Here is a 15,957-nt window from a genome sequence, read left to right on the forward strand (position 1 = left end):
TGATATGCCCAGCACAGTTTAATTTTCCTACCAGCAGGGGTCCTTGTTTGAACAGTGTGTAAAAGCATTAGCAGACTCACTGATTTGTGGACTTTCACCACATGAATAGAAATCAAAACTTAAAGAATGTGTGTGAGTACGTGCATTTGTGCGTTTTAAAGAGCTTAAGAGCTCGATTCAATCCGTATCGCTGAAGATCTGCGCTACAGCTCAATATATATATATATATTTTTTAAATTCACGCATCAGCAAAGACTGCATTCACGGTAAAAGCTGCTGCATTTGTCAGCTCAATCGTAAATTACTTTTACATTTCTATTGCGTCTAACGCTGAACTGAATCAAATGTTGATCCACTGATTCAGCAACACATCGTCTGTGACAGAAAACCTCCCATCAATGGTAAATACAGATTTGTCATGTGACCTTGCCCTCACCTGGTTGGCTGGCTGGGTGACTAGGGGCAGGTGTTTTGTGTCAGGCACCGAGGGCTCTGTCTCCCCATTAGTCTGCACGATCTCTGTAGGGCCATTGGAGGCTGTTTTCTCCATGATGGGCATTCGCTCTAGTAAGGCAGGCCTTCAGAGAGGAAGAGATGGGGGGGGGGGTGAATGGGAATACATTCATTGTAATGAATGGGAATACATTTTGAGGCATACTCACCTCATGTGATCATATTTCTTGAAAAGTGCATTGTACTCCACAGCTCTCTGTTGCAGCTCCACGTCGATGCTGCTGCCGTATATTGACACCACCTTCTTGATTCGGCTGGAGATTTTAAGACACAAATGTTAACCTTGAGTGTGCGTCCTGCCATCCATTCATTTCAAAGCTAAGGGATAAAAATCATCATAACCTGTTGGATATTCTCTCTGCTCAACACAGATGGACTTACTTGACACTGCTGAAGCGAGTAGACAGCTTCATGATGGCAGTGAGGGAGTAACCCCGGGTTACAGGGGCGGACAAGTTGGACACAAGAAGACCTTCCAAAACATCCAGGACTTCATCCTCTGTCACCTGTTGCAAACAAAGGGGGAGAAAATATATACATTTCAGCTTCTTGAGGTCGGCAGTGCACATAGACATGTTGTGTGTAATGTTCTAGATGAAATAGTTGAGGTGATTGAGTGCTTCAGGAGGTCTACCTGGATGGGCTCCTCCTCCTCACACTGTCCAGATACCAGCAGGTCTCCATACTCCCCTATACACCAGGATGACACCTGGACCAGTGGTTGCTATGGGAGACAAACACTTATAGATCAGATTCACTGTAACCAGTCCTCAGAGAGGAAGGGAAACATCCGCACACTGTTTGCTACTTCCAAATGTGATCTTTAGTGATCCAATAACGTTTCAATCAACATATTCATTGTCAGGTTCCTCTTATTTGTCTGGTTACTGGGCTGTTTCAATGTGTGTTTTCCTCTTATCAATCAAGACGTGTGTGTGACCAGAGATGTCTCGGACCTGTGAGATGTCATCCAGCAGGGCTTTGTAGAGTCTCTGCACCGTGTAGGCATGCATCTCCACACTGTTGGTGATGAGCTGGATGAGGTTGGGGACAGAGTCGTCTCGGACATAGCTCCCCGCCTGGACACAAACAGGTGTTAAAAGAAACCCGTCTCAAAATGGACAATGAGGCAGATGATCATTTTGTGTAAGGTCAGCGACAAAAACACTTTCAAGACAAGAAGTGTATTGGTCACCATGGTAAAAAAAAAAGCAGCGGTTGTCAGATATGATGAGATCATCATTTGTAGTTTTCAGTCGATGGATCACTCAAGGATTCGTCACTCAACAGTCAAGCATAATTATTTATTTCACCATCGTCTGTGCAGAGAAAAGTATTTGATGAAATTATACATATACCGTTGTCAGGACTCTCATGATGGTGTCAATGTGCCATCTTTTTGAAGGCGCATACCTGTGAAACAGAACACGCATCAGTCACCTCTGCATTACACTGAGTGGAGGATCATATAACCATGAACTGAAAAAAGTTGGACTGAGGTTTATGCTGTCAGAAAATATATGGTATCAACAATGTCATGTTCTGACGATGGATCACTCATTTTATCATCATACAGCATTTTAGTAAGTAAGCCACACACATTAACCGGAGGTTGCGGAAACAATAGTTAATCATTGGAGGTGCTTGAGGCCACTGGCTGTAATCTAATTCTCTAAGCCTACATTCCTAATGCAAGTAAACTGAGGCATTCAGTCAGGATCTGTGTCAGCAGCCCACATGCAAAAACTACTGCTGCCATGGCCTCTCATGCAATCACTACTAACCCTTCTATTATCACTCTAACCACAACTGCTGAGCAACGGCCAATACAAACAAAATGAGGTGGTAAAGACCTACAAGCCACGGGATAATGTTGAGAACGGTTTCACATGGTGCAACTCCTTAATGTTGCTATGGAACTAGCAAGAGCCTTGAGATTGGCAAAGCCTGATCTCTACAGATCTTCCTAACAGGACCACATCCATGAGCCTTACTTCTCTGCAGCCAGGAAGACTCCGGACGCACAGTCCGCTTTGAATTCTGGGTCACAGGAGTCCAGGAAGTAGAGCAGCTCCTTCATCATGCCTCGGATGTTGTTCCCATTCACCAGGGCGAAGCTCAGCTCCATCGCACGCCTAGCGAGGAGAATGGGAGGACGATAAGACAAGGAAATCTCTACATCTTCTGCAAGTAAGGGTCAGAAATGTATGTACAGTGACTAGCAGTGTTTTATGTACTAATGTCTATACTGTATGTCACTCATGTTCTCCTCATTTAGGTGTAGGTCTCACCTCTTGATGGACACATCCAGGTCTTTTAGACAGTCCACAATGGTGCTCCGATGCCTCTGCACTGCATTGTGGTCCGTCTGTACAGTCTTCAGTAGGGACGTCAGTGCCACATATCTTGAGGGTGGACAGAAAGACACCATAAAGTCACATTAAGTGTTATATTACCTGGGACTTTGATGACCTATGTTCAGATCATTCAATGAATTAGTTCCCCAAGTGTGTTACCTAATATTTTTGTCATTGTTGAGAAGGAAGCGTCCCAGTATGTTGATGGCCAACACCCTCAATCCACTTTCTGATTTGATGTCCATTATGGTCAGTACTGTCTCGTAGAGGATTGCATTGCCTACATTTTTACTGGTCTCAGTGTTGGTTGCCACCTACAAGGGTGAAGAAACCATTAGTCTGATTTTAAGGCCATATCTCTAGGGCAGTAAGCCTCGAGTACTATTGATTAACCTCTCTTCTCACCTGTGCAAGAATGTCATTCATTGCTTCACTTGAGTCGTCATCACTCCTGCCCAGAATTCGCAATAGTCTCAATATCCGCACCTGCAATGAAGTCAAGGGGCATCACTGACTGGCCTAGCCAAGTTTGTTACAGAAGATCAAATGATTGGCACGAAACACAAGGTCAAAGGTCTCACCTGCAGGAAGGGGTCACTGATGCCAGACACGTCATGCTCAGGAGAGTATCCAGACATGATCAGGTTCTTCAGGATTCTCACCAGCTGTGGAACCAACTACAAAAGACCAACAACAGGAGAGGAGAGGTGCCATCAAGGGTCAAGGTCTTTATTTCTGAGGAATCGGTGTCCTACCTTGTTACTGAAATAACATGACAAAGTATTTTGTAGAATGTGCAGTTATTCTTTACATTCTCTTGATTTAATCAATGTAACTTTCTGGGTTATGGTAATCAAGACAACATTGATTGTATGAAAACATTCGGTTAGGATGTTGAGTTTTGAAAAGCTAATCGAACTGTGATGTCACATTCAATCACATCTGGATGAAATAGAACCCTCATCATAATTATTACCAGGAATGCTAGGCAAGAGTATTCATAGACAAACATATTCGCATTGGTGCAAATTTTCTGAAATATATATTTGTACGCATACAGACACATACCTCCCTTTTAACAGACATAAAACCATCAGTGTCTAGTGAAAACACCTGAGGTGATCAATTGAAAACAGACCCATGTTGTTTTCAACATACGGTGATCAAACGAGTTACACATTAGGTTGATGATGACACATTGACAATAGTGAGAGATGTCTAAGAAACATAAAAAAATCCTGCCATGATATCAAAAAGAGAACACCAACATATGACCGCTGTAAAAGTCTAAATCAAAAAGACAAAAAGGAACTTTACGGAACACAGATTTGATTACATCTACAGTGACCGTGTGATTACTAGTAACAGCATGCACCAGCTATGAAACCAGAATGTACTCTTACCTTCTCATTCTAACACAATGCAGGAATTGTAACAAAGACAAATGACAGAAAAAAATATGAGGTAGATGTTAGGGAAGATTCACTTTTAGAGAGCTCAAAGTCATGTTCTGATCTGGAACATGAGGGGTGGGAGACTGGCTCAAGGTTGTTATGGCTAAGGGAAAGAGGTACAGAGCCACTAGAGATACAGCGAGGAAATAAGCGAGGCAAGGAGATACGACTGAGACATAGGCCTACTATGAATGTAGAGCAAACCTTAAGGGAAAATGTAATCCAAGGATTCAAAATGCAAGATATGTTTGAAGTATATCCAAAACAGTCATAGTGAAAGGAAAATGAGTACTAAGGGAGAATGAAATGTAGAGTGAGCTTAGGACAAATGCTTAATTAACTCCCTGAAGACTTGCGCTGTAACGCTGTTACCCAAAAACTCTTGATAGTAGTAATTTCACTAATTAGATGGTGGCTATCCATACCTTTCTGAAGTGTAAGAGCATGTCAGGACTTCTTTCACACATTTCAGTGAGGAGGACAACAGAAGTGTGGAGAACACCTTAAGGAGACAAAGAGAAACTAGTTTGAAAAAAGGTCTACAAACAGCATCCCTGGTGAACCGTAGTAGTTCACAAATTTCCTTGCCAATTCCCTGCGAGTCAACGTTTTAACAATGTCACAGTATTGTTACTAAAATAAAGAACATAGTCTATGGGGGAAGCTGTTTGCTGGTTCCGTTGCGGTGGTTTATAGTCTGGATTCTCACTCTTAGTAAGTTCCAGTTTAATGTCATTAAGCCCTATTTTAGCACTACAAAAACGACTACAGGTATATACACTGCTCAAAAAAATAAAGGGAACACTTAAACAACACAATGTAACTCCAAGTCAATCACACTTCTGTGAAATCAAACTGTCCACTTAGGAAGCAACACTGATTGACAATAAATTTCACATGCTGTTGTGCAAATGGAATAAACAAAAGGTGGAAATTATAGGCAATTAGCCAGACACCCCCAATAAAGGAGTGATTCTGCAGGTGGTGACCACAGACCACTTCTCAGTTCCTATGCTTCCTGGCTGATGTTTTGGTCACTTTTGAATGCTGGCGGTGCTCTCACTCTAGTGGTAGCACGAGACGGAGTCTACAACCCACACAAGTGGCTCAGGTAGTGCAGCTCATCCAGGATGGCACATCAATGCGAGCTGTGGCAAGAAGGTTTGCTGTGTCTGTCAGCGTAGTGTCCAGAGCATGGAGGCGCTACCAGGAGACAGGCCAGTACATCAGGAGACGTGGAGGAGGCAGTAGGAGGGCAACAACCCAGCAGCAGGACCGCTACCTCCGCCTTTGAGCAGGAGGAGCACTGCCAGAGCCCTGCAAAATGACCTCCAGCAGGCCACAAATGTGCATGTGTCAGCATATGGTCTCACAAGGGGTCTGAGGATCTCATCTCGGTACCTAATGGCAGTCAGGCTACCTCTGGCGAGCACATGGAGGGCTGTGCGGCCCCACAAAGAAATGCCACCCCACACCATGACTGACCCACCGCCAAACCGGTCATGCTGGAGGATGTTGCAGGCAGCAGAACGTTCTCCACGGTGTCTCCAGACTCTGTCACGTCTGTCACATGTGCTCAGTGTGAACCTGCTTTCATCTGTGAAGAGCACAGGGCGCCAGTGGCGAATTTGCCAATCTTGGTGTTCTCTGGTAAATGCCAAACGTCCTGCACGGTGTTGGGCTGTAAGCACAACCCCCACCTGTGGACGTCGGGCCCTCATACCACCCTCATGGAGTCTGTTTATGACTGTTTGAGCAGACACATGCACATTTGTGGCCTGCTGGAGGTCATTTTGCAGGGCTCTGGCAGTGCTCCTCCTGCTCAAAGGCGGAGGTAGCGGTCCTGCTGCTGGGTTGTTGCCCTCCTACGGCCTCCTCCACGTCTCCTGATGTACTGGCCTGTCTCCTGGTAGCGCCTCCATGCTCTGGACACTACGCTGACAGACACAGCAAACCTTCTTGCCACAGCTCGCATTGATGTGCCATCCTGGATGAGCTGCACTACCTGAGCCACTTGTGTGGGTTGTAGACTCCGTCTCATGCTACCACTAGAGTGAGAGCACCGCCAGCATTCAAAAGTGACCAAAACATCAGCCAGGAAGCATAGGAAATGAGAAGTGGTCTGTGGTCACCACCTGCAGAATCACTCCTTTATTGGGGGTGTCTTGCTAATTGCCTATAATTTCCACCTTTTGTCTATTCCATTTGCACAACAGCATGTGAAATTTATTGTCAATCAGTGTATCTTCCTAAGTGGACAGTTTGATTTCACAGAAGTGTGATTGACTTGGAGTTACATTGTGTTGTTTAAGTGTTCCCTTTATTTTTTTGAGCAGTGTATATCTAGCATCAACTTCCCAAATCCTTACCTTGACCATTGAGGAGAAAACACAAAACTGACCTTACAATTTCTAGGGGCAACTTCATCTATCAAACTCGTTTAGAAACATAATCGAAGTGATAACATTGGTTCTGACAAGAGCGCCGCTTTATAAAGCTGTCAGAACATTAGCCATTGTACTATGACACCCGTATGCTTTGAAAGATGCAGCAGCCCCACAGCTCCAACTCTCTTCACTGAAGGACATTTCAACTGCGTAGAGGGCACCAGCCCAATTATCCCTTTGAAGGACACGGCATCCCCATTTTATCTGTGAGTGACCAAACCCAATGCTCTCTGTGCAGGACACAGTTGGCCCCAGCCCCCTGTTGTCTCACCGTGGTTCTTCTCGCTCAGCAGGTTTTTTGTGGCTGGGAGGAACATCTCCATCAGCTCTGGGACCTTCCTGATGACGTGGACCGCACACAACGCCGCCTGGGGAGAAAATTTGAATGTTTTCAAAGTCCTCAACTATGACATGCTAACACAGACCTGCCAACCGTAAATAATTTTTATGACTACGGCTTTAGCGCGGGGGCACCCCCGGCTCCCATGACGGTGCGCGCGCAACACCCACCCTGCTCAAATCATAGGCAAATGCACTTTACCAAATAGGGCTATCTTCTGTATACCACCCCTACCTTATCACAACACAACTGATTGGCTCAAAACGCATCAAGGAAAGAAAGGAATTCCACAAATTAACTTAAGGCACACCTCTAATTGAAATGCATTCCAGGTGACTACCTGGTTGAGCTGGTTGAGAGAATGCCAGGAGTGTGCAAAGCTGTCATCAAGGCAAAGGAAGGCTATTTGAAGAATATCAAATATATTTTGATTTGTTTAACACTTTTTTGATTACTACATGATTCCATATCTGTTATTTCATAGTTTATGTCTTCACTATTATTCTACAATGTAGAAAATAGTAAAAATATGAATGAGTAGGTGTTCTAAAACTTTTGAGCGAGAGAAATTAATGAAATTGGTGGTCTCAATGACACTAAAATTTTTCTAGGTTACATTTTGAGTTTATTGATTATTCAAATTAATAGGTGTCTGTATGTGGATAGTCTAGTAAAAACGTAAACTGGATCCTTCATTTTGTTTGGGGAGAACATTTAGAATAATTCAATTACAGGATGTAATGTAGTGGTCTAGCTTGCTGTAGGCTATTTGGAATATGAAACAACTGAACTAGGCCTATATTAGTTTGTTTCAGATCTCCATCCCTGACCTCATCCATCAAGGTCTGACTACTAGGCTACCAATCAACCAACATACCTTGTCATTGGTGAACTGATTATTATCACAACATTACCTTATGTTGACATACAGCTGCATCAAGATGACAGATCAACAACTGATTAAATCAACATAGGCCTACTAATCTTAAGACAGCCTAATATAACTTTCTGTGAAGGACGGTATTAGCAGAACAGCTCTCACTGCCATGTCTGTTGACTAAACACTAGCTAACTACATTTGTCTTAATGACGAAGGAGCTAACTACGAAATAGTGGTCATGTGCTTGATTAACACATACAATTTTGGAAAATGTATATTCGCCAAATAGTTCATTATCCATTTTCCCTACCCTTTTTAGTCACACATCAGCGGACAAAGTGGAGAGCTGCCATTCAGCTCGAGGGAGGAAATTAGTAGACTACTACGACTACAGGGGGTGTGCCGGAGTGGAGAGCTAGAGATATTTTATCCTCACCAAAGTCCTGATTGGCTCAGCTCCAACTTCAGACGGTTGTACCAATAGAAGCGTATTTTAGGGTCGTTTTTCGTACCAGCATACTGTGACCTCAAATTGTGTGCATGGTACGCAAAATGAGTGCAGGTTGGCAGGTCTGCTGACACATTTCAAACTGATCACCTGACTAACACTTCTTTGTAAAGAGTGAATGTGGGCTAGGTGAGAATGAGGTACCTTTTTCCTCAGGTAGGAGTTGGATGTTTTGAGCAGCTTCTCCACCTCTCCAGCCAGGTCTCGACACATCTCTGAGGAGCCCATGCAGCCCAGGGTGCACAAGGCCAGGCCCTGGACATACTGTGTACTGTGATTCAGATCACTGAGGAAGGACAGGGGGAAGAATGAGTGGATAGTAGATAATAATAACTTTATATAGTGTATAAAGTAAGTGCTTCACATCATAAAATAAAAGTACGAGCAAATAAATAAAGACAGGAGGAAGGAGAATGAAAAAAGATAACTAATTAAAAATCATACATTAAAAGCATCTTTATAAAAGTGTGTCTTAAACAGAGATTTAAAAACAGGCACTGAATCTGCAAGCCTGATCTCTGGCGGACCATTCCAAAGTCTAAGGGTCTTTACGGCAAATGCCCGGCCTCCTTTCGTTTTCAACCTAGACTTTGGAATGTGGCTGTGTCCCCGTTCATAGGGAGATAACAGATCTAGGATGGTGCTGAGATGTAGAAGAGAAAGAGGAAAGACGGAGAGAACAAAATATAAGATAGACAGGGAGAGGTGGGTAAAAGGGACGACGAAGGATAGAGCAGGGGAGACAGGAAAGAAGAAAAATGTGCATGAGAGCAAGAGATTGAGAAAAAGGCGCAACAGCTGATCCGGCAGGTTATGGGGCTGTTTCCATATACAACATCAGAAGCACACGCTGCTGGCGAGAGCACCACTCATGAGTAACAATTCTGGCAGTAACAGAATACTGCCGTTGGTGCACATCACCACCTCCTGCAGCACAGCTCTTATCTCTACTCCTACACTACAAGTAAGCAGCTGTTGCTGTCAGGATAGTTTGTTTGAGCCGATGCGGTTCTGGCCTGCCTTACTTCTTGATGCAGTTTGTCATTAGTAGATGGACGTCCTGCCTCTCGTCCAACAGTAGCATGGCTCCCAGGTACCCTATCCGCTTGTCAGTGAACTTCTGGGACGCAATCAACTTCAGGCACTCAAGCTGGAAAACAAAACTCATCAAATTGTATTTGTCACAAACGCCAAATACAACAGTGAAATGCTTACTTACAAGCCCTTAACCAACAATGCTTTTAGAAAAAAAAGGAAGAAACTTAAGTAGAAAATTGAAAATAAAAGTAACAAATTATTAAACGGCACCAGTAAAATAACAAGCGAGCCTATATACAGGGGGTACCGGTACAGAGTCAATGTTTGGGGGCACCGGTTAGTTGAGGTAATATGTACATATAGGTAGAGTTAAAGTGACTATGCATAGATTATAAACAGACAGTAGCAGCAGCGTAAAAGAGCGGTCTGGGTAGCCCTTTGATTAGCTGTTCAGGAGTCTCAAGAGGCTTGGAGGTAGAAGCTGTAACCTGTTGAGGACAGAGGGCGCTGTTTTCACTTTGGGGGAAAAACGTGCCCAATTTAAAACAGCCTCGTCAATTCTTGCTCGTACAATATGCATATTATTATTACTATTGGATAGAAAACACTCTCTAGTTTCTAAAACCGTTTGAATTATATCTGTGAGTAAAACAGAACTCATTTGGCACAAACTTCCTGACCAGGAAGTGGAAAATCTGAAATCGATGCTCTCTTCTAGGTCCTGCCTATAAATAGGCATGATACGTATTAGTATACATGCACGTCATACACCTTCCCCTGGATGTCAAGAGGCTGTGAGAGAAGAAATTGAGTGTTTATCTTGGTCTGAGTTGGAATAAATCGTCTTGGAATGACGTGTCACCCATTTCCTGTTCAGGAAGGTGCGAGGTTGGACCTGGAATTGCCTTCTGAAAAGCTTTCGTTATAGGCGACTACTATCTCCGGCTTTGATTTTATTTGATACATGTGACAATATCATCGTAAAGTATGTTTTTTCAATACAGTTTTATTAGATTTTTGAAATTTATTCGGGACGTTAGGCGTGTTGCGTTGTGTGCCTTTGTTCAGAAAGGAGAGCTTCGCGCCACTTGGCTAGTGCGCTTGCTAATTCAAGAGGGAAAAAGGACGTTCTAAATCCAAACAACGATTGTTCTGGACAAAGGACACCTTGTACAACATTCTGATGGAAGATCAGCAAAAGTAGGACCCATTTTATGATGCTATTTCATATATCTGTCGTACATGTGAACTAGTCGTTGGCGCCCAGCTTTTGGGTACTCTAGCTATACCGAAGCTGTACGTCGTAATGAAGTTATTTTTAGAATTCTAGCACGCCGATTGCATTAAGAACTAGTGGATCTATCATTTCCTATACAACATGTATTTTTTAGTTATGTTTATGAATAGCTATTTGGTCAGAATATGTGTGTCAGAAAAAAATCCGGACGTTGTGGGAAAAAGTAACTACGTTAGCACAATGTATAACCACTGATTTCAGCTCTAAATATGCACATTTTCGAACAAAACATAAGTGTATGTATAACCTGATGTTATAGGACTGTCATCTGAAGAACCTTATCAAGGTTAGTCAAAAATTATACATCTTTTACTGGTTTGTTACGATCGCTAACTTTTGCTGCTGGGAAATGGCTTGTGTTTCTGGCTATTGTGGTAAGCTAATATAACGCTATATTGTGTTTGCTGTAAAACACTTAATAAATCGGAAATATTGGCTGGAATCACAAGATGCCTGTCTTTCATTTGCTGTACACTATGTATTTTTCAGAAATGTTTTATGATGAGTATTTCGGTATTTGGCGTTGGTGTCTGTAATTATTCTGTCTGCTTTCGGTGCAATTTCTGATTGTAGCTGCAATGTAAACTATGATTTATACCTGAAATATGCACATTTTTCCAACAAAACAGATTTATTGAATAACATGTTATAAGACTGTCATGTGATGAAGTTGTTTGTTGGTTAGTTTGGTTGGTTCTTGGTTAGTTAGGTTGGCTTTGTGCATGCTACCTGTGCTGTGAAAAATGTCTGTCCTTTTTTGTATTTGGTGGTGAGCTAACAAATATACGTGCTGTTTTCGCTGTAAAACATTTTAAAAATCGGACATGTTGGCTGGATTCACAAGATGTGTACCTTTCATTTGCTGTATTGGACTTGTTAATGTGTGAAAGTTAAATATTTCTAAAAAATATATTTTGAATTTCGTGCTCTGCCTTTTCAGTGGAATGTGGGAGGAGTTCCGCTGGCACAACGCCAGAGCAGTACAGGTTAAGAAGCCTTTTGGACCTAGACTTGGCGCTCCGGTACCGCTTGCCGTGCAGTAGCAGAGAGAACAGTCTATGACTAGGGTGGCTGGAGTCTTTGACAATTTTTAGGGCCTTCCTCTGACACCGCCTGGTATAGAGGTCCTGGATGGCAGGAAGCTTGGCCCCAGTGATGTACTGGCCCGTACACACTACCCTCTGTAGTGCCTTGCGGTCAGAGGCCGAGCAGTTGCCATACCAGGCAGTGATGCAACATGTCTGGATGCTCTCGATGGTGCAGCTGTAGAACCATTTGAGGATCTGAGGACCCATGCCAAATCTTTTCAGTCTCCTGAGGGGGAATAGGCTTTGTTGTGCCCTCTTCACAACTGCCTTGGTGTGTTTGGACCATGATAGTTTGTTGATGATGTGGACAACAAGGAACTTCAAGCTCTCAAGCTGTTCCACTACAGCCCTGTCGATGAGAATGGGGGCGTGCTCGGTCCTCCTTTTCCTGTAATCCACAATTTGTCTTGATCACGTTAAGGGAGAGGTTGTTGTCCCGGCAGCACACGACCAGGTCTCGGACCTCCTCCCTATAGGCCGTCTCATCGTTGTCGGTGATCAGGCCTACCACTGTTGTGTCATCGGCAAACTTGATGATGGTGTTGGAGTCGTGCCTGGCCATGCAGTCATGAGTGAACAGGGAGCACAGGAGGGGACTGAGCACGTACCCCTGAAGGGCCCCCGTGTTGAAGATCAGCGTGTTGAAGATCAGCGTGGCGGATGTTTTGTTCCCTACCATTGCCACCTGGGGGGCGGCCCGTCAGGAAGTCCAGGATCCAGTTGCAGAGGGAGGTGTTTAGTCCCCGAGTGCTTAGCTTAGGGATGAGCTTTGAGGGCACTATGGTGTTGAACGCTGAGCTGTAGTAATCCGTTCACAAAACTGCTCTCTTCAGCAAGAGACACATTCACTGCCAGGAACAACAAGACACTCACAGATGTTGGTTAATAAATGAAGAACATAGTGTTCTTTTTAAACATACCTGCCCAAAGTGCGCTGGGTAGCCCAGCATGTGCATGTAGAGTAGCTTAGCCACATTTCTACAACGGTAAGTGTTGTCTTCCTCTCTGAAGGACGAGCGTATGGCAGCACACTCTTTCTGGATCATCTCGCGCTCCTCTGCCTGGGTCCGAGCCGTCCGGATGGTCCGGATCAGCTCCCGCAGTCTGATCGGCGCTGGCATCCTCTGGAAAACACGGAGAAACTAAACATGTTGGCACAGGTGGCCGTGGTGAAGGGAAGGCACTGGCTGGGCGAGAGCAAACTGCTGCACTTTTTTTAAACAAGGGCCATACTGCAAATCTGGCAACCGGTAGATGAAAGTAGACCTATGTCATTATGAAAGTATGGAAAAAATGACAATAAGATCAGTAACTTTTTTGTTTCTCAAACATTTGTATTGCTTATGGCGTTACTACAGACGTAAAATGTAAATAAAGAGGACAAATCTATTAACATGAATGCCTGGGCCGATGTGGGTCCACAGAGTGTCTGTCTGTATGCATTTCTGAGTTAAGTGCACGTAGCTGGCGGGCTAGTAAATCACCTGACCACCACTTCTGTCTAGCTCATTATAGTTATCATTAGGAAGCCATGGGTGCTCACTCATTCTATAAGATAAATGCATACTCTTGTAATGGTATTTTTGGCAGCCTATGTGATTATAAATATTTGAATAGCAAATTAGCATTGTTCTGTGAGTACAGCCTCAAATGTGACAAGGAAATGGAGAATTCCTTGCTCAGAAGCTTGTGAAGAGAACACTAAGGTTTCAAACCAGTGGAGGGTGATTAAATATTGAAGGGGCACATGCTTGGCGGTGAGATTACATTCTCCAGTATTTACATGCAGTCACACAGAGGAATAACAATAGGAGCACAGTGCCCCATTTCTAAAACATCAGCCAGGTACAGACCTGGCAAACACAAGAGAACTCACAGTACCGTGCCTCTATGATGTTACTAATGTACCATTCTAACAAGAACGCTGCTCCATGAGAGGATGCAATCAGAATTAAATGATTAGACACAAGCATATAATCTCTCACCCCATTAATGATATGTGTCTGACTCAGAGATAGAAGGATTTGATTTGCTTTTATGGGTTGGCAGCAAGACTATAATTACAAATACACTGCACTACTTCCTATTTGAGAAGTAGACTTCCTGTGTGGTATAACATTCACCATCAATTGAGTTCACATTGGTCGTCCCAAAGCCTGTGGTCTCAGAGGCCTGCAAGGTACAGCAGGTTGCTTGTCCTGCGCTTTGACCACCTAGTCTGTATGTGCACACTACCACAATCCAGTGGCCTCTGGTCAAGAAGAAGCAGCTCGCATGTTGGATCTGTGCACTAGTTGACTAAATTGGTCTCATGCCCATTTCAGAGGATCAAATATACAAACAAGTAAATGACACCTTGACTGTAAGTCAAGAGTACAGTATGAAGATTGGAGAAGCAGTTTTAGCCTATAGAAATCCCAGATCACACTTGTAGGCGATGTCATGAAAAATTTGGCTAGCTAAGCTCATGAGCAGAAACACGTTGTCGGGTCTAACGGTCATCTCGCGCCGAACTGCGCATCTGAAGGCCGTCAAATCAAAGTCACCCCTTCGATATAAAAGTAGTTTGACGAAAATGAAAAGGTGTCAGTTGGTCACTTTCACGAGGTTGGAGTAATAACATGTTCAACTACTTAAGACATTTACTAGAATCTAGGTTGCCTTTAGACTTCGAGAAAATTAACAACCAATGAAGAATTTCACTTCTCTCATTGAATTTTCAAACCACAGCCTCGTCTGTTTGGTCCGTTTTGCAAGCCTTCCCGAAGTCTCACGATGTTGCGCCTCTGGGTTTAGAAACTCTGCGTTTAAACCCTGCAGGAATTAGTTGGGTAAATGGTGCATGAGCACTGAGCTGCATCACAATCTTTCATGAACTGTCTGCTAGTGAGGATGAGCCCAGCGGTGGTGTGAGAGCAATCCGGAAACACAGAGAAAGGATTGCTCTCTTGGCAGTTAAGAGAGCGAGACAAAATTGCTCAATAGGCTTTTAGCCTTAAAAATTCAGTAAAGAGAAAGTAGTAATACAAACTGTCACAATGAGAGACATGGATATGCGGTCTCCCGTGGAAGGGGAAACTATGAATGTGTAATAACTGCACATGAAACACTGACGCCAAGTCATAGGAAGTGACTCGTACGACAAGAGACCAACAGATCTCAGCATTCCAAAGGCACAATGTCATTGGGTGTGCTAAACAAACTCTACTTCCTGCTTTTAGAAACCCCTATAGCAATGACACGTTTGACTTTCAACACCTGAGTTAAAGCAATGAACACTTCAGCCTACCCTCTATTGTAGTGCATTCAGGAAGTGTACACTTACAGTACTACAGCCAGACACAGCAGAGTGACAGAGGACGTAAGAGAAACCCTGGGCAGGCTGGAGTGGGCAGAACAAGGTCAAGGTCCTGGCACCCGCAGTGGGTCTGGAGGCCTTGTTTATTGCAGCGAAGGGCCTGGTGAGAGGGGTGTGTGTTAATGCACCACCGCCACAACAGGGGATCCATCACGCACACTATGCCAGGAACAAAGAGAGTAAGTTATTATCGCTGGCTCCTGCGTGCGGAGAAGAGGTGCTTTATGACTCCCCATCTCAAAAGAAGCATGGCTCTTATCTGTTAGCATGGATAGCATAATTGAGCCGTTACAGCAAGAGGGACGACAGTAATTAGTTGCTGAACAAAGCCATTTTCTGCATCAAGCCACCTCAGAGCTGATGCTGAAAAAATAACGCACTTGCTAAATGGACAGAGCAGAGACCCTCTTAGAACTGGGGAAAATATAAAGGCTGATGTTGTACACACAAAAAGGTCCAACAGAGAACAGACAATCCAATAATAACACCAGTTATGTTGTTATCACATCAAAGACTTTTTCCAATACCACGGTATACAGTATTACTGGAAGTTCACACAAGTGGTGCTATTTCTAGAAAAAAATAAAAAATAATTTAGGCAACATGGATCTTAATCCAGGAGGGGATTGTTTGTCCCTGCTGTAACCAAGAAGCTTGATCTTGACATCTAGCCACTT

The 15,957-nt window shown here is 43.7% G+C and overlaps 1 protein-coding gene across 1 annotated transcript in view; it reads right to left on the reverse strand.

The window, feature by feature from the left end:
- The window catches only part of LOC120025266 (AP-1 complex subunit gamma-1), a 34,115-nt gene that overhangs the window by 6,989 nt on the left and 11,169 nt on the right, over positions 1–15,957 (reverse strand). Inside the window, exons 2-17 of the mRNA XM_038969762.1 lie at positions 12,843–13,046; positions 9,525–9,649; positions 8,644–8,785; positions 7,043–7,139; positions 4,750–4,826; positions 3,452–3,547; positions 3,276–3,356; positions 3,030–3,184; positions 2,805–2,918; positions 2,508–2,648; positions 1,872–1,926; positions 1,470–1,592; positions 1,148–1,237; positions 895–1,019; positions 663–767; positions 437–578 (exon numbers count right to left, since the gene is read on the reverse strand). Of these exons, the coding sequence (XP_038825690.1) occupies positions 437–578; positions 663–767; positions 895–1,019; positions 1,148–1,237; positions 1,470–1,592; positions 1,872–1,926; positions 2,508–2,648; positions 2,805–2,918; positions 3,030–3,184; positions 3,276–3,356; positions 3,452–3,547; positions 4,750–4,826; positions 7,043–7,139; positions 8,644–8,785; positions 9,525–9,649; positions 12,843–13,043 (1,869 nt within the window). The 5' untranslated portion in view covers positions 13,044–13,046. The remainder of the gene's footprint in view (positions 1–436; positions 579–662; positions 768–894; positions 1,020–1,147; positions 1,238–1,469; positions 1,593–1,871; positions 1,927–2,507; positions 2,649–2,804; positions 2,919–3,029; positions 3,185–3,275; positions 3,357–3,451; positions 3,548–4,749; positions 4,827–7,042; positions 7,140–8,643; positions 8,786–9,524; positions 9,650–12,842; positions 13,047–15,957) is intronic.

Source organism: Salvelinus namaycush, chromosome 30, assembly GCF_016432855.1.
Source record: "Salvelinus namaycush isolate Seneca chromosome 30, SaNama_1.0, whole genome shotgun sequence".
Classification (NCBI taxonomy): domain Eukaryota; kingdom Metazoa; phylum Chordata; class Actinopteri; order Salmoniformes; family Salmonidae; genus Salvelinus; species Salvelinus namaycush.